Below are 21,097 nucleotides of genomic sequence, written 5' to 3' on the forward strand. Positions count from 1 at the left end.
GGCTTTAGGTCTGTCCAGCATCAGTGTGGATTCTTTGTGCTGATGATCCCAGGTCCTGGATGATGTAATGCAATCGCTGTGCTCCTCCGTGTCACTACTGAGCTGTGCTGGAATTTGAAATATTACCCGTGAATGATGCGCATAGTTTGAGAACAGTCCGAGGTGTTTCAACTCCCATTCAGTGCTTTGCCGCAGGCTGGTATCTCGGCCTCTCTCACGAGGCGCTGAGCTGCACGGTTTTCAACACCGGATGAAGAGAGAGGGGTAGCCGGGCAAGGTTTTGCATCGAATATTGAAGTATGTTAAGATGGAGGGACAATGGACCTGCCAGTACCGCCAGCCTCTAAGACAGGGCGAAGAGACATGGTCCCGTAGACACTATAATGACCGGTGGCCGTGCCAGTTCCAAAACACAGAAATCTTTGGGGTTGGGGGCGAGGAGGTGGAAGCGAAAGGGGCAGCTGCCTTTCTAGAGGGACTTTGAAACTTTTCAGATGACGAAATGACTTCCGTTGTGCAACTAAAGCAGACAGTTTGCAGAGTTCCCTCAGTTTACTTCCCCTTGATCCCTGTACCCATCTCCTTCAATCTCCTTCCAAGAGGAACAGCCAGAGTTCCTGCTTCCGATCGCCAGGGGCGCTGGGCACTGAATGGCCAAGGGCAGAATCGCGGGCGGCAGTGACGCCCTCCCAAGTCAAATAGCCACCCATCTCCCACTTTAGGCTGACAAAACGGAGAGTGACCAACCAGCGAGTCACCGTCATCCTCAGCAAAGGAAGGAAGACTTTGAGGAGAATAGCGTGGAGCAATGCAGACGGTGCAGACTGAGAGCCGATGAGAAGTGAATGGTGGCGCTGGGCAGATTGTGTGTAAATACAGAGTTAGACTAGGGCATGTTCAGCTGGAGGGTGTGATACAGCCATGATGTATCACAGAGTAAATAGGCTTCCCTGAGAATGAACTAACAGCGCCGATGTAATACAGAGCTGTTATTGAGGCTGACGGTGTGAGGGAGCTTGGTTATCAGACACAGGGAGAACCTAAATTACAGGCAGAGAGCTAATCTATGCCCTGTCAGCACCAGTAACTCACCCCATTGCTCTGTCGGCAAATCTAAACAACGTGAAAGACATTATTCAATTTGCTTTGTTAACCACCCCGGTGGTATTCTTGAATTCCTATATTTAGTCCTTAGAAATATGCTTTTTTGTAAAATCGATGTGATTTCGATACGTAATCTCCTTTTTTGCGGCTGACCATGCGAAGGACGGTTTCTCTGCTGCAAACTGGGATTGTCAGGTTGGAGCAGGTCATATCTGGGCAAGGCCTGAAAAGCACGGCATTGGTCCCAGCAATCCATTCACCATCCGGCGGATTGAGAATCAGGATGTCTGCTCCGTTCAAATGTTTATTTCGCTAATCTCTCACCACCCTCTCCCCACCGTCCCAGAGACTACTGGCTCTGGCTGGAGAATGTTCAATGCCTCATTATTATTCCGTCTTTGACAGTGTCAGCTTCAGGTGATGCCCACTCGGCCGACTTGCATCATACTTTTCCAGACAGCAACGACCTCCTCCAACCCACCAGCATTACAGCTAGTTCTATCTCCTTCTGTTTCATCCCACATTTAAAATCCAATCACATCACACAGGTCGGAAATTGAACCTGATTTGAGGTGTAAGTGATTGGGGTTTCCTACTGGCAATACATTTACAAACGGAATCACGGTGGGGGTTTGAAGCTGTAGAGCAAAATAATAAACGCGTTTTTCAACCACTTTCTTTCTAAACGTGCTTTCTACCATCCACATTGCTCCTTCCCAGACTGGCATTCTCCCATTTATTGTTCAGATCTTGAAACTCAGGAGTATGAAACCCTAAAAGCCTCGATCACGGGACTGGGGTTCACTGCAGAGTCCTGCAGAAAGTGCAGCCCTTGTCCATTGGTCTCCACTTTGCCTTTCTCCACCTCTGTCAAGCCACCTTGCTGTAACATCATCTCGGCTCGCCCTCTGCACACCCACCGAGATTCAGGTTTCAATATCCCAAGAGTTGGGCTATTGAAGATACATCGACATTATTCAATGATATTTATTCAATTTTATCAGCAACGCGAATAATGAACACATCTGCAGTCTATCGAAAGTTAGCCTTTTAATATAGAGATTCAATTGGGCAAAGCAACAATTAAATCCACCTCAATCCAGGTAAAGACAATTCATTTTAAATATGGAGCTGGGGGTGGAATTTTTACGGACACTTACCGTCCTAATGCATAGACGGTTTCAAATCAGCTGTAGAAATATTATAGTGTATGGTCCAACAAATCAGGAATACAATGTGCTGGAGACTACGTGAAAAGGGATTATCTATAAATTTGCAGATTTTTTCAATAATTTCACACCATTTCTATCCTGATGCTATGCTGTCAAGCGTTTCCAAATGAAAAGAGCAGCGAAGGAACTTTCTCTGAAAAGTTATGTAGAGGTGGGCAGTTTCACTTTAATACATTCACAAAACATCCCTTTGTCTCCTCTTTTTACAGAGGCTTATACTTGTTATTATAACAAGATTAATCACCTCTGATGACATAGCGAATGGAGAAATGGTGTTTGCACCTTAATCAATAAGTTATTTCGATTCTAACATGACCATAAAACCTTCAACGATCTAAAGTTATTCATTTTTTAATGTAAGAAAAATTCTGTGATTTACACCAATGAAGAGGGATTTTGTCGAACTGTTGAATTTCTTGACACATAGTTTAATTAGTTTTCTTTTTAAAGGGAAGACCACAGGATCAGGTGATTAACTGAAACAGATGTGTTTAAACTTGCGAGTGATGATCTGGAATGGGCTGCTTGAAAGGGTCTGGGAAACCGGTTCAATATTAGTTTTCCAAAGGAAATAAGGTGGATCAATACTTGATGGACAGAAAGTTGCAGGGCGATTGGGATGAACAGGGGAGAGGGACTAATTGCATGGCTCCTCAAAGAACTGCCGTGAAGAAAAATCTATGGTGGGGTGAACTCTTTCTCCATTTTGCAGCCCTTCTTGTGAAGAAGTTACCCCTACCACTACAGGCACCTAACACCTCCCCGCTACCATAGCCGTTCAGTGATTAACACAGCGAAACTGACACTGTTTCTGGGTATCAGCTCATTTAATTCACCCTAAGTGCAGTGATGCGTTAGTGTGAGCGCACCCAAAATCTGAGAGGCTGGTGTTTTTCCAATACATTTTAACATGAAGCTGGGTCCAGAGAGCAATTCGGAAAACAAAAGAGCAAAACAAGATAGGGGTTTAGATGACGAACGTTAATGAGACTTCGAGCCGCCTGTTTTTGTCTTCTAATTGTTACAGACATTCTTTATTTGTACAAGCTGCACGAGAAATTAGAGGTAGCGAGAACAGGTTTTGCTGTTGGAGTGACATTTCAGCTCAGAGCAAGCAGCTATACTCTGCTGTGAGGCCAATGACAGCCTCTCCTTTGTGGTCCACGGTTACATCATTGCTGGCCAATGACAGGGCTGTTTGGTGACATCCAGAGAAAAAGACAGAGAGAGAGGGAGTCCTTAACACGTTCAACATCAATCTGCAGCCTCTTGCCTCTGCTTTTTTTTTCCCCTGGATTCCAGGCTCAAGGCGTCCATTAGCCTTCCTGCGTCCATTCAAATAAAAGCAAAATACTGTTGGAAATCTGAAACGAACACACAGGAGAAACTCAGCAGGTATGGCAGCGTCTGGGAAGAGAGAAATACGTCTCGAGTCCGGTATGACCCTTCAGAAGGAACTCTGCACGAGTTCTGTTATCTTACTTTCTCTCTACACAGATGGGGCCAGACCCGCTGAGTTTTTTGTTTTCAGGCACTCTGTCATACTTCTTCCAGAATCCGTTCGAGTCGTCTCTCCCTTTTCCGTCCGTGCAAACAGCTGGTGTGTACTAATCGACTGTGGCGGGCATCACGTTTGAAATCAAGCCAACTGTTACTGGCATACAGGCATGTACAGAATAATCAATAAACCTGCAGTGAGTTACAGATTGGAAACGAAGCGAATCCTTCAGATGGTTCATACAGAGTATTGGATTCCTTGGTTTACAACTGTTAGGGCCATCTAATTAGATTGCTATCTTGAACCTATTCCAGGATTACAAATATAGTTCTATATACTAAAGTCTGATGGGATGCAATTTAATTTAGACTTATTTTTGCCAGCCAGAGACTGATATTGCAATGCTGCCTGTCCGTGCATACCCACTCACTGTTGAATGATGTCATTTGGGCAGCCTGATCAATTGCCGTGATGTCAGGGCTGGAGATTTATAAAGAAATTACATCCAATTCATTACCCGGAAATTCATCTTCCCGGACATGTTAAATCAGGTTAATCATCCTCACCGATATTTACGACACTTTTCAGCTGCAAATACAAACGGTGGTGAAGTTGTGGTTGTGAGCTCATCTGATCTCAGGCATCAGTTATATTAATGCGTAGGCACCATGGTGCTGACAGGGGCAGCTGCTTCAGTGGACTGGTTGGTGGTTGGTGCTGGCTGCCTATTATATACTCCCGTGCCCATGCACAATGGCAATGCAGTTTTAATCTCTTTGTCTGTGCACCCTCCCACGCCCATCTCAACTACCTCGAGCACCTTTTCAAGCAGTGCCTTTCAAAGATAATCTCCAATGGTGCTGTTTCTTCATTTGTTTCCTGACTCATTTTAGGTCCTATTCAATGCAAGGTTTCATCCTTGGCTTATCCGTAGCCCTCTCACCCCTTAAAACAGAAAGTTATGAACTTAAGCCCCATTTCAGATAATTAATTCTATCACATAGACTGACATTTCAGTACAGTACTGGGGAAGTGCAGCACTATTGGCATCTTCTGGACAAGATGTTAAAATGTTGAGGGCATAAAAGATCCAAAGACACTATTCACAGAACAGCAGAGGACTTCTCAGGTGAATATATCACCTGATCAACAAAATAAACAGATGTCCAGGTTGTTTGAGCTTAGAGCACTTTTTTTTTGAACTACAACAGAGACTTCACTTTAAAAATAGGTCATTGGTTGTAAAGCAGATAAGCTGTAGTTTTGAAAAGTAGTTAATAAATGCAAATTTTTCTTCTGTTGAGGTGGGGGTATAGGGGACATGTGGTCAAAGCTTTTTTGAAACAGAATCAGAAAACTCTTGCCATCCACCAGTGAGTCTAAGTCTGCTGTTTCTCCCTCTAAATGAGGGCAGGCAGTGACACAATGGCAATGTCTCTGGACTAGCAATGTAGATTCCTCGGCTAATGTTCTGGGAACAGATAGGGAGGAGATGGCTTCGTGGTATTATTGCTGGACACAGGTAATGTTGTAGTGACCTGGATTCGAATTAGGCCATGGCAGAATTTAAAAAATAAACTGGAATTAATCGATTATCAGAGAAAAATCCATCTGTTTCACTAATGTCCTCCAGGGAAGGAAACTGCCACCCTTACCCGGTCTGACCTACGTGTGACTCCAGACCCACAGCAATGTGGTTGACTCCTAACTGCCCTCTGGGAAATTAGGGATGGGCAATAAATGCTGACTTAGCCAGTAATGCCCCCAACCTGTGAATTATTTTTTTTTAAAAGGTTTAAATCCCACCATTACAGATGGTGAAATATTAATTCAACAAAAAAATGCAGTCTGTAAACATTGTTGTAAAAAACAGTTTAGTTCACTAATGTCTTTCAGGGAAGGAAATCTGCTATCTGGCCTATACATAATCCCAGACCCAGCAATGTGAGGTGGATAATAAATGTTGGCCTAGCCAGGGACATCTACATCCCAGGAATGAATTTTAAAATAATGGAAAGGAACCTGTTAATGGATACCCTGCTTCTATAAACTTAATGCTGAGTGGGGGTTGGGTGCATCTCATAAAAGATAATTGGAGTTGGCCTCTGATCCCATTAGCTGTTCCATCTCAGGATGATCAGGGTTAGAAGCAACAGCAGAATGCCACAGCTAGAAAATCAGGTCTGTCAGCTGTTTCCCTGTTGCTGCTTTAGTCAATAATAATCTGTCTAGGTTCCAGTCAACCACTTGGGGAGACGTGCAAAGGCTGTTTGTATTGGTTAGAATAGGTCGTAACCTTCATTTCAGGCAGTGCAGGGTCTGAGAAAAGCTAAGCATACTCTCTCCTTTTATAAATGAAATTGTTTTCTTGAGCAGATTGTTTTCAGTTTACAAATGTGATGTGGTGAATTGTGCTTACAAATGTGAGATTGTCCATTACTTGCAAATGTCAGGGTTCCGATCTGAAAATTTCTGTCTTTTGTCATTATTTTGGAATTCAGGATTTTGGAAGAAGCTCAGGGAATGAATGGCCTTAATATTCCAATGTTCCTGGACATGGGTGAAGACAAGGTTGGGTTTGGCTTAATGCACCTCACCCTGGACTGATCCTTGCAGATCTCCACTGATTCCATCTTGCCGACCCAAAAAAAAGACTTTTTCATCCTGACGGTCTAATGATTGTCATAGGCTAAACACCAACATGAAAGTTTCCCAGTTGCATGAGGTATCAGAGAATGCCGAATACCCAAAGAACTGTCTCCCAGCAAATATTAGTGCCTTAAGAAAAGTGAAGAAAGCTGTATTCATTCACCAGACCAGTTCAGTTAGACTCTCAGATGCTTGAAACTTCTTCATCTCAGGTTGTAGAAGGCTGACATGTGTGCTAGCTCCATGCATTTGCATTGTTAAAACTGCCTGTGTATCCCAAGGCAAGGTAACAGCTCAAGATTCTCATTGTAACTATAGGTCTCTCAGTTCTAACATTGCCCAAACTACATCACTCTGATAATAAAATTCCTGGTACTAGCAGTGCTTAATTCATAAGGAATCTGCTGTAGATAGGTTCAGTGAGTGGGCAAAAAACCTGGCAGATGGAGTTTAATGTAGGAAATTGTGAGGCCACACACTTTGGGAGGAAGCATCAAAAGACAGGCTATTATTTAAATATAGAGAGATTCCCAAAAAAAAGAGGGATCTAGGAGTTCTTGTGCATGAGACACAAAAACTTAGCATGGATGTACATCAAGTAATCATGAAGGCAAATGGAATTTCCGTGTTTATTGCTAGGGGCTTGGAGGTCAAAAGTAGGAAACTTGTTAGAAGTGTTGGTGAGGCTGCACCAGAGTACTGTCAACAGTTTAGGTCTCCATATTTAAGAAAGGACACACTGGCATTGGAGGCAGTTCAAAAGAGATTCATTAGGCTGATATCTGGGATGGAGGGGTTAGCTTATTAAGAATGACTAAACAGGTTAGGCCTTTAATAATAAGATTTTAGAAGAATGAGAGTTGATCTTATTGAAACATTCAAGATTCTGAGGGGGTTTCACAGGGTAGATGTTGAGAAATTCTTTTCACAAGTGGTGGAATCTCAAACTAAGGACATAGTTACAGAATAAGGGGACACACAATTAAAACAGAACAGTGAAGGAATTTCTTCTCCTAGAGGGTAGTGAACGTCTGGAATTCTCTACCCCAAAGGGTTGTGGAGGCTAGATCACCAAAGGTAATTAAAGAGGAGATGAAATATCACAGAGTTGAAGGCTGTGATGAGCTGGCAATGAAAGAAGAGTTGAGGCTTGGGGCAGATCAGCTATGATTATGTTGAATGGCAGGCAGTTTTGAGGGGCTGAATAGCCTACTGCTGTTTTGTATGTTGTAATGAAATAGTAACTCCTTTTTGCCTTGTCACTAAACTCCCCTCTCCAACAACCTTTCTTAAAATATGAATCATGAAAATCATAGCTAACTGAAACATTTTCACCACGTCCCTTGCTAAGACCAGCATGGACCAGAGGCTAACTTTACATCTGCTTGCACATTGGGTGCATTTACTCACAGGTACAGCAGTGTATTCTTTGGCTTTTGTATGTTTCTCTGTTGCTACCTCTGAAATTTTGAGACTGTTATTTACTCAGATTATTTGTCCACAGTTTTGAAATTGGTGCTGGTTTCGTAAGATATAATCATGATTTAATTAAGAGCTGACAGGTTATTTGTTTGTTAAATAGAACAACATACTGTGCCAAAAGTGATTCATCGAAACATACTGTGTATATCGCACTTGAAAACTACTTCTACATATTTCATAGACTGCGGTTGATTGTGATGTTACTATGGTAACTGCATCCTTCATCACCCTCGTCTCAAAGACTAGCAATTTCAGATGTGAGCTTTTGTTTCCAATCCTGGATCAAAAATGATTTTATTGCTGAATATCATCAATATTCTAAAGGCAGGAGAGAGTATTCACCCTGGGGTAGCGGAGGGGTCTTGTATATGGATCAATGGACCATTGAATAGACTGAGGGTAGGTAATGAATGAAGAGGCCAAGTGATCAGCCTGTAAGATTTAAATTAAAACTCAATTTTCAGCCTAAGGGTCACAGCATGGATTACTGAAAAGACAGACAGTACCAGAATAGAGAGTTTGGTCATAAATAAAAGAACAGGGCAGTTTACTACTCTGTCAGTGAGTCAGAAGTGATGCAGCAAAAACAGTTCCCGTAAACTTCTTCCACAAGAAGCATTTTGTTAACAATGTACTGGTTTTGCATTATTGATTTAAGTGCAACTCACTGCATTAGGAGAGCGAGGTGAGGAATTTTTTTTCATTCATTTGTAATACAAATTGCAAGTGTTGGAAATGCTGTATTTTTGCTGTTTGTCCTCGTTCTTACAGACCACTCTCACATAAGTGCCCACACCCACTGTTTTGCTGCAACTCAGTGTTTTTGCTGCCATTCCCCTGTGGCACTTCACCATATCTCAGTGTTGCAGACTCCCTACCCTCAACAACCCTGCAACCTAGATGAACTATAAATGACAGATCTGTAGAAGATCCAATAGGAAGGTTAGTTTACCCAGTTCGAATGACATCTTCTGAACTGACATCAAGATCACAGTTAAAATTTAATGGTTCAGAAATCTGGCTACAGTTTAGTAAAGAAAAATCCCCCTTATTCACAACCTGGTGCCAGGACGTTGTACAGGAAGTTGGTGAGGCCACTTTGGAGTACTATGTACAGCTCTGGTTGCTATAGGAAGGATAATATTAAATTGGAGAGGGTTCAGTGATGATTTATCAGAATGTTGCTGAGATTGGCGGGTTTGAGTTAGAAGGAGAGGCTGGATAGGCTGGGACTTTTTCACTGGACATGAGGGGCATAGTTAAGGTGAATACCAAAGGTCTTTTTTCCTCTAGGGTTGGGGAGTTCAAAACCAGGGGCATATTTTTAAGGCGAGAGGAAAAAGATTTAAAAGAGACCTGATGGGCAACTTTTTCACACAGAGGGTGGTTCATATGTGGAATAAACTGCCAGCGGAAGTGGTAGATGCATGTACAGTTACTACAATTAAAAGACATTTGTACAGGTACATGAATAGGAAAGATTTAAAGGGATATGGGCCAAATGCAGGCAAGTGGGACTAGTTTAGTTTGGGAAAATTGTTCAGCATGGACATGTTGCACAGAAGGGTCTGTTTCCATGCTGAATGACTCCATGATTCTATAAATAGTGGCGACGGAGATTATAATTGTGTGGCATGTACAATGATTAAAGAATGGTTGAGGGCAGGTTTATAGAATGGTTAGGTGGAAAAGGGTGGTGGGGAGCCTTCAACAGTAGATAAGACCTTGCCATGACATAACTTTGCATGGTTAATATCCTCACTGCGTAAGGCTCACACATGAAGAAAGTTGATTAGTTAAGGGACAAGAGGATTACTAACACTAAAAAAAGCTATCCTTAGATTTAATTCCAGTTTGCCACTTGTGTCTGACTATGGATTACAGTCCATTTTTAAGATAATTAAAAATAGGAGTAGGAGTAGATCATTTGTCCCTGCTCCACTATTCGATAAAATTATGGTGTTGAGTTGATTGTAGCCTTAATTCTACCTTCCTATCTGTCCTCTACAACACTCAACTTCATTTTAAAAAATATATCTACCACAAGGTTCAATATTTTGAATGACCCAGACTCTCCTGATCTCCGGGGAAGAGAGTTTCACAGATTAACAACCCTCGGAGAGAAGAAATTCCTCCTCATTTAAAATGGGAGATCTCTTAATTTTAAACTTTGCCCATTATTCTAAATTCCCCCAGAAAAAGAAACATCCTCTCAGCATCTCAGAATTCAATACGTTTCAATAAGATACCTCTCATTCTTCTAACTTTCAATGAGTATAGGCCTGATCTGCTTAGCCATTCCTTATAAAACCTGTTCAATCTCAGGAATCAACCTAGTGAACCTTCTCTGAAATGTTTCCAATGCAAGTACATTCCTCCTAAGGTAAGGAGAGGAAAACTGTCCATGATATTCTAGGTGTTGTTGTTCCAGTGCCCTGTTGGGCTACTGACTAACAGCATGCAGATGTGTGCATACAAAGAAGCCATACTACAAACCATTATTGATGCATTCACCAGGGCATATGAGAAAATGGGCCTCAGACTAAACATCCAGAAAACAAAGGTTCTCTACCAGCCTGCTTTTGCCACACAACATTGGCCCATAACTATCAAAATCCACACATGCCCCTTGAAAATGTGAATCATTCCCAGACCTCAGGAGCCTCCTCTCAATATAAGGAGACATTGAGGATGAAATCCAACCTCGACTCTAATGCACAAGCGCTGCCTTTGGACATCGATGAACAGAATGTTGGAAGTCTGAGATCTCAAACCCAGCACCAAACTCATGGTCTACAAAGCAGCTGTGGTCCCCACCCTTCTGTATGCATCAGAAACATTGACCACGTACAGCAGACACCTCAAATCCCTGCAGAGTTATCACCAGTGCTGCCTTCACAAAATCCTGCAAATCCACCGACAGGATAGGCTTATCAATGTAAGTGTCGTCTCCCAGACCAACATCCCCAGTATTGAACTACTGGTCATTCCTGAGCAACCATGATGGTCAGACCACATTTTCCGCATACCCATCACAGAAGTCCCTAATCAAATGCTCTACTCTGAGTTCTGCAATGGTAAACAGAGGAAATGCTCCAAGGACACCCTGAAAGCTTCCTTACATAAATACACCATCCCCACCAACATATGGGAACTGCTTGCCCTAGAATGCATAAACTGGAGAAGAAGCATCTGCGAAGATGCCCAAGTCTTCGAGTACCACTGAGTGGAGCATGTGGAGGCCAAGTGCAAGCAGCAGAGTGTGCAGAATTCAGAATGTCTAACGCATCTGCTCCTCAAATACCACCTGCTCCACTTGTGGCAGTGTCTGCAGCTTCAGGATTGGCTTTCCAGCTACTGCAGAGCCGACCTCCCCTGGAGAGGAAGTAAGTCATTCTTGATCCTGGGAGACTGCCAAAGAAGAAGAATAGCTGCAGCAAGATTTCCCTACTTTTATACTCTATCCCTCTTGCAATAAAGGCCAACATTCCATCTGTCATTCTAATTATGTGCTTTTTCTGCTTTAAGAGCTAGCTTTTTGTGATATGTTTATGTACAAGGACACTCAGGTCACTATCTACTGCAGCATTCTGCATTTCTTGTTAAAATTTCCCACGTTATATTCCATTTGCTGAGTTGTTGCAACTCATTTAACTTTCCTATATCTCTTTGCATACTCTTTGTATCTACCTCACAACTTGATCTCCTACCTGAGTTTAAATTTTGCGACAGCAGTCAATCTCGTCTTCCAGGTCATTAATATACTTTGTAAAAGTTGAGCCCCCATTTGGCACTCCACTGGCTATAGCTTGCTAACCTGAAAATGACCCATTTATTTCAACACTTTCTTTCTTCTCAGTCAGCCAATTCTCTATTCATGCTAATATATCACTTCAACAAATTCTTAATTGGTGCAGTAATCTTGCACACGGTGACTTCTAAAATGTCTTTTGGAAATGCAAATATACTGCATCCACTGGTTTCCCTTTTATCCATGCTGCTTGCTACACCCTTGAAGAACTCTAATAAATTTGTTAAACATGATTTAATTTTCAAAAAGCCATGTTGACTCTGCCTGATCATATTGTGATTTTATAAATGCCCTGCACTCCTTTTTTTAAAAATGGATTGTAGTATTTTTCCAACAGATGTTAAACTAACAGGCTGATAGTTTCCTGCTTTTTCTCACTCTTTTCTTGGTTTTTCCATTTGTGGCTTTCCAATCCATGAGGAATTTTCCAGAATCTAGGAATTTTTGAAAGATTAACACCAATGCGTTCATCATCTCTGTAACAACTTCATTCAAGATCCTAGGGTGCAAGCTATTTACAAGATGCACTGCAGAAATTACAAAGGCTCCTTAAACTGCACCTTCCAAACTCTGCAACCACTACCATCTAGAAGGACAAGCGTGACAGATACATGGAAGCACCCTGTAAGTTCTCTCCAAGCCATTCACCGTTCTGACTTGGAAATATATTGCAGTTCCTTAAGTGTCGGTCATAATCTTGGAATGTTCTCTTCAATGGCATTGTGGGTCAACCTACACTACATGGACTGCAGTGGTTCGAGAAGGCAGCTCACCACCACCTGCTCAGGGGCAAATGGGGAAAGGTCAATAAATGCTATCCCAGCCAGCGATACCCACATCCCTTAGAAGAATTAAAACAATAGGGTCCAGGAAACTTGTCAGCCTTTGGCTGCATAAGATTTTTTCTCTGGTGATTGCGATTGATTTAATTTCTCTCTCCCTTTTCTTTTGTGTATTTCTGCTATCCTTGGAATGTTTTGTCTTCTTCTGTGAAGACAGATCTAAATTACTTGTTCAAAATCCATGTCATCTCCTCGTTTCCCTTCTTAACTCCCAGTCTAACTTTCTAAAGGATCACACTCACTTTCATTGTGCTTTTTTTCCTTTTTCACTATTTATAGAAGCTTTTCTGTTTTTATATTCATAGCTTCCTCTCATATTCCAATTTTTTTTTCCTTTTACTTTTTTTAGTCATCCTTCTATATTTTTCCCAATCTTCTGGCATGTCATACGCTGAGATATCAGAGTTTTTCTAAAAAAAACACTGGACTTTAAAAGTGAGATTGTAATAGAAGGGTCAGCAGTCCTGAAGAAGGGTAATACCCGAAGCATTGACTTCTCCTTTCCTCCAGTCGGTGCCTAGCTTGCTGTGTTCTTCCAGCCTCCTGTTTGTCTACCTTGAAATAGAACCAGACGTCCTCCCTGAGAAACTAAAGGGATCCTTCAGCTTTCCAGTGATGTTGAACCTCACTCCTGCCCTTTTTATAAAAGATGCTGAGTATGTGGAATTGGCCGCCCTGCCCTGTGTGTACAGGGTCAGCAGGTGCAATGCAAATACTGCAAGTCATAAGGGACTAACTGCATTACAGTAACTTCCGGCTACTGTCGATATTTCTTACTCCGTGTGCATCTTTCTCTCTCACACACATTCATACGTATAAAACACACACACACACGTGGATTAGTCCATTTCTACCACGGCAACAAATTCATCAATTTCCATAATTTAATGTATTCCTGCAAACCAAGAATCGCCATTCGGTCTTAGCGCATCCGACTTCCTCTCCACTCTAATTTATTGAAGTAATCACAGCATCAAAGCATTTTTTTTCTCTGCTTGCTATCTTTATATCAATGCATTTTACTGGGGGTGGTGAAGGTGAGCTGTGTAATGCGGGGACAAAGCTGCTTGCTGAAGGCTTGCGGTGAAACGCATTGTGAAGAGACGCAACGGAGCCAGACATTACCTCATCCTCCTGCAGCCCCCAGGCACCGAGTGGCGGGGGAGGGGAGAGGCGGAGAGAGCTGCAAGAACCCAGCCTGTGTCCGGTGCCTGAGTATTAGTAAAACCTCATCTTATTCATTCGTTTTGATTAATATTCAGGGCAGCATCAAACACAAAGAATGTGTCTTGTTAAAGCATTTGCAGCCGCACCTATTCTCTTAATTTATACTGTGTCCATTAAAATATTCCTTAGATATTGCTGCTACCAGGATGACAAAGGAGCAGTGTAAAAATCACCCATAAACTGATGGATTGCACTTGTTGTATTTAAAATGTGCTTTACTTGCTAAATGGCATGATTTTTAAGGTGACTAATGGTTCTGATTGCTATCCTGCAGTCTATGGTGGGTGGGGGTTGGGGGGATAGGTGAGCCATGGAAGAGGATGTTTAAGATTTTATATAAACACACCACTGTTAGACCATTGCAAATGGTTACCACTCTTTCCTGCCACCACTCAGTCTCATCTCTAAATTCTTCCTCCGAAGAATGTATTTGTCTTCTCAAAAAAGACAGTATGATTCCAGGGGATCCTAGCTGATAAAGTGACTCATTTGTGGGAAGGCATGGGCCTTGGAAAGTCTGCCAGTATGTGATCAGTCCATCCCCATTCCTCCCCCTTGTCAAGTGACCTTCAGTCCCCATTATGTTTCCCACTAAGACATTGCTTAGTTCTCTGTCCTTTCCCATTAGACACTTATGTTTTCTTTAGGCCAATCTATCCCTCAGCCCCGAGGAGTTGCCTATTGTCCATTCTTTCAGCCTGGCATTCTTTCAATTGTCTTTGCCAATATTTATCATCCAAGTGACATCATTCAAAAACAGACAATCAGATCATTGTTTCATTGAGATAACAAGGTGTAGAGCTGGATGAACACAGCAGGCCAAGCAGAATCAGAGGAGCAGGAAGGCTGACGTTTCGGGCCTAGACCCTTCTCATTGCTGTTTGGGAGGGTGAGGGGGGACCTTGCTGTGCACAAATTGGCTGCCTCATTTTCCCACACAAGTGACTACACTTCAAAAGTACTTCATTGGCTGCAAAGCATTTTGGCACATGTTGATGTTGTGAAATATGCTATACAAATACAAGTACTTTCCATTGATAACATTTTCAGCATGCTGTGGAAGAGTGTTTGCTTGCTGTTAAATATACTTTTAAAGAATACGTAGGGAAATAATGAGAGAACAACATTCCTCTATATACTTAACTGAGACAGGCGCTGTTCCCACATCCCATATGTTACCAGTGGATATGAATTAGGACTGTGTTTTATATAGTAATGAATGGCTGAATTGAAAACACTCATCATTAACTGGGACATGTAATTATCAGACATTGGCTATTGTTTTGTGTTTCTTCTAATCTTGAAGAGCAATGGGAGAAGCTAACTGATAAACAATTAATTAGAGTATACAATTAAACACTCCAGGAAAATTAAAATGAGTAACTGGGTTCAAGAAGATGGATTTTATTAGCAGGAAAATATTAGATGCTGATCTGTTCAAACTGCAGCATTCAGAAGGGATTGCAGGGGGCATTACTTAATTTGCTGTTTGGGGTTCAAGGGTCACAGTTCAGCCCTGTTGTACGAGCTCACAGTATGTGTCACTAATGACGAATCAGCTGTCTTAGAGGGAACCCCACATAACAAATGATACATTCAACAGGCCAAGCACAGGTCTGGTATCCAGCTGTTCACCTTGTAAATTGTGATACAAATGCCCTAATAAAACTAAGATAACAGTCCATTTCCCCAAGGAGGCACTTTAAGACACAGAACTGCTTCCATTTGCCCAGTTTACACTAATACAAGCTTTTGATCAATCCTGCACAATGTTTAGCTGTCCAAAGTCTTGATTTTATGATAGGATACAGTATACAGGATGAAACATCAGTCCATGTTCACCCCAGACTTCAGAATATGAGAGCTGAGCCTCAGAATTCACAGAAGATTGTGGCTGTGTATTTGCCTTTTATCTGCCCTCACAATGCAAATAGGGGAGATCCAAAGCCTTGAAAATCACTTGTAATATTAGGCATTTCTGCATTGTTCACAATCCAGACTAATACCACCAAGATCCCCCAAATGTGGCCTTGTACATTTCTCTGTTATAAGGTTGCTGGGTAGATTAGATTTTAATGAGGCAATATACACGTACACAGTGCACTTGATATACTTCAAATGTCCAATGCTGCTTCACAGGAATGTAATCAGACAAAATTAGATGAGAACGAGCCAAAGAAAGAGATATTAGGACAGGTGACAAAAAGCTTGGTCAAAGAGACAGCCTTTAAGCAGCATGTTAAACATGGAAAGAGAGTTGGAGGCAATAAGGTTTAGGATGGGAATTCCAGAGTTTTGGATCCAGATGGCTGAAGGTGCAGCCACTAATAGTGGGCTGAAGGAAGTGGAGTATGTGCAAGAGGTCAAGTTGGAGGAATGCAGAATTCTTAGAGAATTGTGGGGCTGGAAGAGGTCACAGATATGGGAAGGTGCGAGGTCATAGCGGAATTTAAATGAGAGGATGAGAATTTTAAAACCGACGTAGCCGCTTTGACATTAATCCTGGATATCCTACATTTTACAATGTATACAGCCTAATTTCAGAGTGTATTTCCTTAATTCTGGGTCTGACTTATGCATAGAAATAGTTCACTGCTCAGTTTTTGTGGTGTGGACAATATTTATACTGGAGGACTAGTGTAATCAGTCCAAAGAATTTTAAATCTGTTTCCTCACCCTGCCCCAGGTTTTGCCTATTTTCTCCATTTCTCATTCAAAAGTGAGGAAGTTGGTGTAGAACATTGTTTCAGAGATAGTAGGTTAGTAATTTTCTGAAGAAGGGTCTAGACCCGAAACATCAGCTTTCCTGCTCCTCTGATGCTGCTTGGCCTGCTGTGTTCATTCAGCTCTACACCTTGTTATCTCTGGTGTAGAACATTGACAAGTTAGTGGAATAGACATAGACAAAGATAGACTAATAGGGGATAAAATTCAATGCAGAAAAAGTGTGAAGTGATTCTTTTTGATAGGAAGGACACAGAGAGACAAGTATAAAATTTGGGATACAGTTGTAGAGGAGGTGCACCAGCAAAGGGACCTGGGTGTATATGTCATCTTGAAACCACAGGACAGTTTTTGAGTGCGGTTAATAAAGCATTCAATCTCCTTGGCTTTATAAATAGAGGCACAGAATACAAGAGTAAGGAGGTGATCTCAAACATTGGTTTGGCCTCAGCTGGAGTACTCCATCCAGTTCTGGGCAACACAGTTTAGGAAAGCATTAGAGACAGTGCAGTAAAGATTCTCAAGAATAGTTCCAGGAATGAAAAACTTCAGCAACATGGAGAAATTAGGACTGGATTATTTTCTTCAGAGATAAGAAGGCTGAGATGACATTAAATAGAGGTGTTCAAAATCATGAGGGGTCCGGACAGAGTTGATTGGGAGAAATTGTTCCCACCCATGGAAGGATTGGGAATAAGAGAATACGAATTTAACACACTTAGAAGCAAATTAAAGAAGCAAAGGTGACGTGAGGAAAATCTTTTTCATGCAGCAAGTGGTTAGGATTTGGAATGTGCTGCCTGAGACTGTGTTGGAGCCAGGTTCAAACAAAGCACTCACAAGGAAATTGGATTTGTACCTGCTAAGGAAAATTTTGCAAGGTTATCGGGAGAAGGCAGGGAAGTGTCATTAGGTGAATTTGGTGCAGACATTACGGCCAAATGGTCTCCTGTACTGTAACCATTTTATGATTCTGTGAAGAGCCAATTGAGCTGGTTGTACAGCTTTAGTAAATTTGGCAGGAATGCCTATCAGAGATCTAGAGTAAAGTGGAGTGATGATGCCTCCTCTGAGGGATGGTACTTTGCCTTACTTGCTGACTACACTACAAATTTAGTGTTAATGTGAAGTGAAAGACTTTGCTGCAATATTTTTCACTCCTTTTTTTTACTTCTTTCCTTGGTATATCATACTCTGTTCTCTCCTCTATTCAATGGCTTTTCTCATTTGCTCGATCATTCACCCCTTCATTCATTTATCATTTCTTCTTACCACTTTTCAGCCTATTCTTTCTCCATCCTACTGAACACCTGATCTGACTGCTAACAGGATCTTGATGACTCGATGTTACTCCCCTCCTGGGAATTACAACTAGCAGAAGAGCAGGGTAAAAATAAAACATTACATCATCAGCTGACCTGGATCTGCACCATGGCTGTGTATTTGCAGTCACTGAAACAGAATACATCATATTCATTCAACAGAATCAAAGGCAACTTAATGCAGACAAATCATCCTGGGCCAGCTAGCAAATCAGGAGCCAGAAGATGAATGAGATAACTAAAAGTTAATGCCATCACCACAAGCACTGATCAGCTAATTTCAGGGAAATTCTGGCTCAATATGTTTATGCGGTCCTGGTTACACCGTGATCCCATTTATGTAATGCAGACTTCAGTATAACATGCATCCCACTTATAATACCCTCATCATAAGACTGGCAGACACACCACACTCCCCTTTATATAACACTTCTTATTACAAGTCTTATACTTACACTGCCCCTTTAGCACACCCTCATTGTATTTAAAAAAGCCTTTCTGAAACTTGAGACCACTTTTCCCAATACCGTGAGCATGGATATGACACAGAATGTCTGTAGCTCCTTCTGTTCCAATAACTGGAGCAAATATCTTCCAACACACTTTGATATAACATGCTTTTCCCCCACAAAGGGTAATTCAGAGAAGATCCAATGTATTTATTTAATTTCCTAAAAGTAACTCCCACTGATAATTTTTTCTTAATGATATTTGATGCTTATGGTAAAAATAACTTTAAGTTTAAATATTGCTTTTAATGTCTAAACTGTGGGCCACATACTGGGGAATATTCAACTTCATGAACCATTTTGCACCATAGCATGTTTTATTATCTATATTAATGTTAGTTGTTGATGTATATTACTCCCTAGGTTATAGTGCAGCATAAACCAGCCCCCAAACTCCTATTGTCTGAGTAACAGAAGTTTGTGTGGAAGTGTTCTGCACCTTCTGAATTGTTGCCATTGGAATGTATTCTCATAGAAACATAGAAGATAGGAGCAGGATGAGGCCATTCAGCCCTTCGAGCCTGCTCCACCATTCTTCACAGTCATGGCTGTTAGTCCAACTCAATAGCCTAATCCTGCTCTCTCCCTATAACCTTTGATCCCATTTGCCCCAAGTGCTATACCAAGCCTCTTGAATACATTCAATGTTTTGGCATCAACTACTTCCTGTGGTAATGAATTCCACAGACTCACTACTCTTTGGGTGAAGAAATGTCTCCTCATCTCCGTCCTAAATCATCTACCCCGAATCCTCATACTGTGACCCCTGGTTCTGGATACACCAATCATCAGGAACATCTTCCCTGCATCTACCCTCAATGAATTAGCTATTGCAAAGCCAATGTGTTCTGTGTATTAGTCTGAATCTTATCAGAAATTGGCAAGTCTCACGGAAGGTCTCTCTCTGTCAGGCTGAGCACGCTTTCTCTGAGTTCCTATTATTTATGGTCTTATTTGAGAATGGCTCATCATTTGAGGTACATGGGAGCCCAAAAAGTCAATAATATCTGTCCAGTTTTGGGAATTGTTTGAAGTAGATGCAGACTTTATTAAAGCAGGATTCAAAACTTGTTTTTAATTCATTCACTGAATGTGGCTGCCATCAGCTAGGCAAGAATTTACTGTCCATTCCTACTTGCTGTTAACAAGGTGGTTGTGAGCGGTCTTCTCGAATTGTTACAATCCATGGGATATACTTACACCAACAGTGTTGTTAGGAAAAAAGTTCCAGGATTTTGATCCAACAACTTGAAGGAACAGCAATAAAATTCCAAGTCAGGATGTTGTGGCTTGGAGGGCAATGTATATTTTTAGACAGGTTGTAAAATTTGGTGAGGCTGACAGGTGCTACGGACCAGGACTGGGTGATAGGCATTGAAAACAAATTGCAGACAATAAACTGGCACAGCATAATTCAGACACTGCAAATTATTGATTTTACTAACATCTAGTTTTTCTTGTCTCCTGCAGTTTTCAAAAGACAAATACATCCTGGATTCCAGCCCTGAGAAACTGCACAAGGAGTTAGAGGAGGAGCTGAAACTAAGTACCACAGACCTGCGGAGTCACACCTGGTACCATGGACGCATCCCACGGGAGGTAATTATTATTGGAGAAATTATACTTTACATTATTTTTGTATTCATGAAGGAAAGAAAGAAAGAAGGAAACTCTAAACCTTTTGTTTCATATTAGAGTGCAAGGTATGTTGGAAATTATTATATCAAAGGGTGTTATGTACGTTGGAGAGTATTGTATCAATTGGTATAGTATACAGCATGTTGAAATCACAGTTTATCAAACAGAACAATTTGCAAAATATAATTTCAGTAGCTCCCCAATGTGTTGTCATTGTTGTATGTTTTAAAGTTGAATAAAATATATTTGTTAGTTTATACCTCAGTGTAGAAATCATGCTCCTTCCTCCATTTCTCCACTTCTTCTTAGACAGCTGCCAAACACTCATGAGCTCAGGCTCCCTCTATGGGGCAAAGGTGGATGGGAGAGAGTTAAGATGCCAAAGATGACAGCCAGAAAAATAGCAGAGCTTCTAGCTTTTGTGAACGTCAGAAAATAATTAGATGACAATATTCATTAGCATTTTATTTCAACATTTTGCCTGGAAATTCTTTTGGCCAGTTCTGAAATGCATGATTGGCTTAATGCTGTTAATCACTGGCAATTTGGTTTACACTGCGGCACTCACTCAGCTGAAATACAAATATTTGAAAACCCAAGTATTTGGTCCTGGATATTTATGTGGCAAGTACTGTGTGCTAACCAACTGGAATCAGCACTTTCCATACCAAACAGCCTTTGCAGTTCTGTCAAAATATTTTGATTCTTCAACAGTCGAAAATTTATTCCCCCAGCCTATTTGCTCAGCCCTCTTTAGGATATATGTCTAGATTTTATGTTTAGTCCACAGGGCTTGTAAACATTGTTTAAGCTTCCACAGTATTACATTAGGTAAGGTACTGGAGTTGCACTTCAGCATGAACCTTCAGCAAAAGATGCATGGAAATTGGAAGGGGCATTGTCATCAAGAAAGAGGAAAACAAATTCACTTCTCTTTCCTGGGTTAGTGGGAACTGCTGATGCTGGAGAATCTGAAATAACAAGGTGTAGAGCTGGATGAACAGAGCAGGCCAAGCAGCATCAGAGAAGCAGGAAAGCTGACGTTTCGGGTCTAGACCC

General features: G+C 41.5%; 1 protein-coding gene across 2 annotated transcripts in view; it reads left to right on the top strand.

The window, feature by feature from the left end:
* LOC109937759 (SH2 domain-containing protein 3C-like) overlaps positions 1 to 21,097 on the top strand; it is a 152,743-nt gene that overhangs the window by 107,460 nt on the left and 24,186 nt on the right. For both annotated transcript variants that reach the window (XM_048613726.1, XM_048613727.1), the window contains one exon: positions 19,871 to 19,999. In XM_048613726.1, coding sequence (XP_048469683.1) covers positions 19,871 to 19,999 — 129 coding nt within the window. The remainder of the gene's footprint in view (positions 1 to 19,870; positions 20,000 to 21,097) is intronic.

This window comes from Rhincodon typus, chromosome 28 (genome assembly GCF_021869965.1).
Source record: "Rhincodon typus isolate 14 chromosome 28, sRhiTyp1.1, whole genome shotgun sequence".
Taxonomy (NCBI): domain Eukaryota; kingdom Metazoa; phylum Chordata; class Chondrichthyes; order Orectolobiformes; family Rhincodontidae; genus Rhincodon; species Rhincodon typus.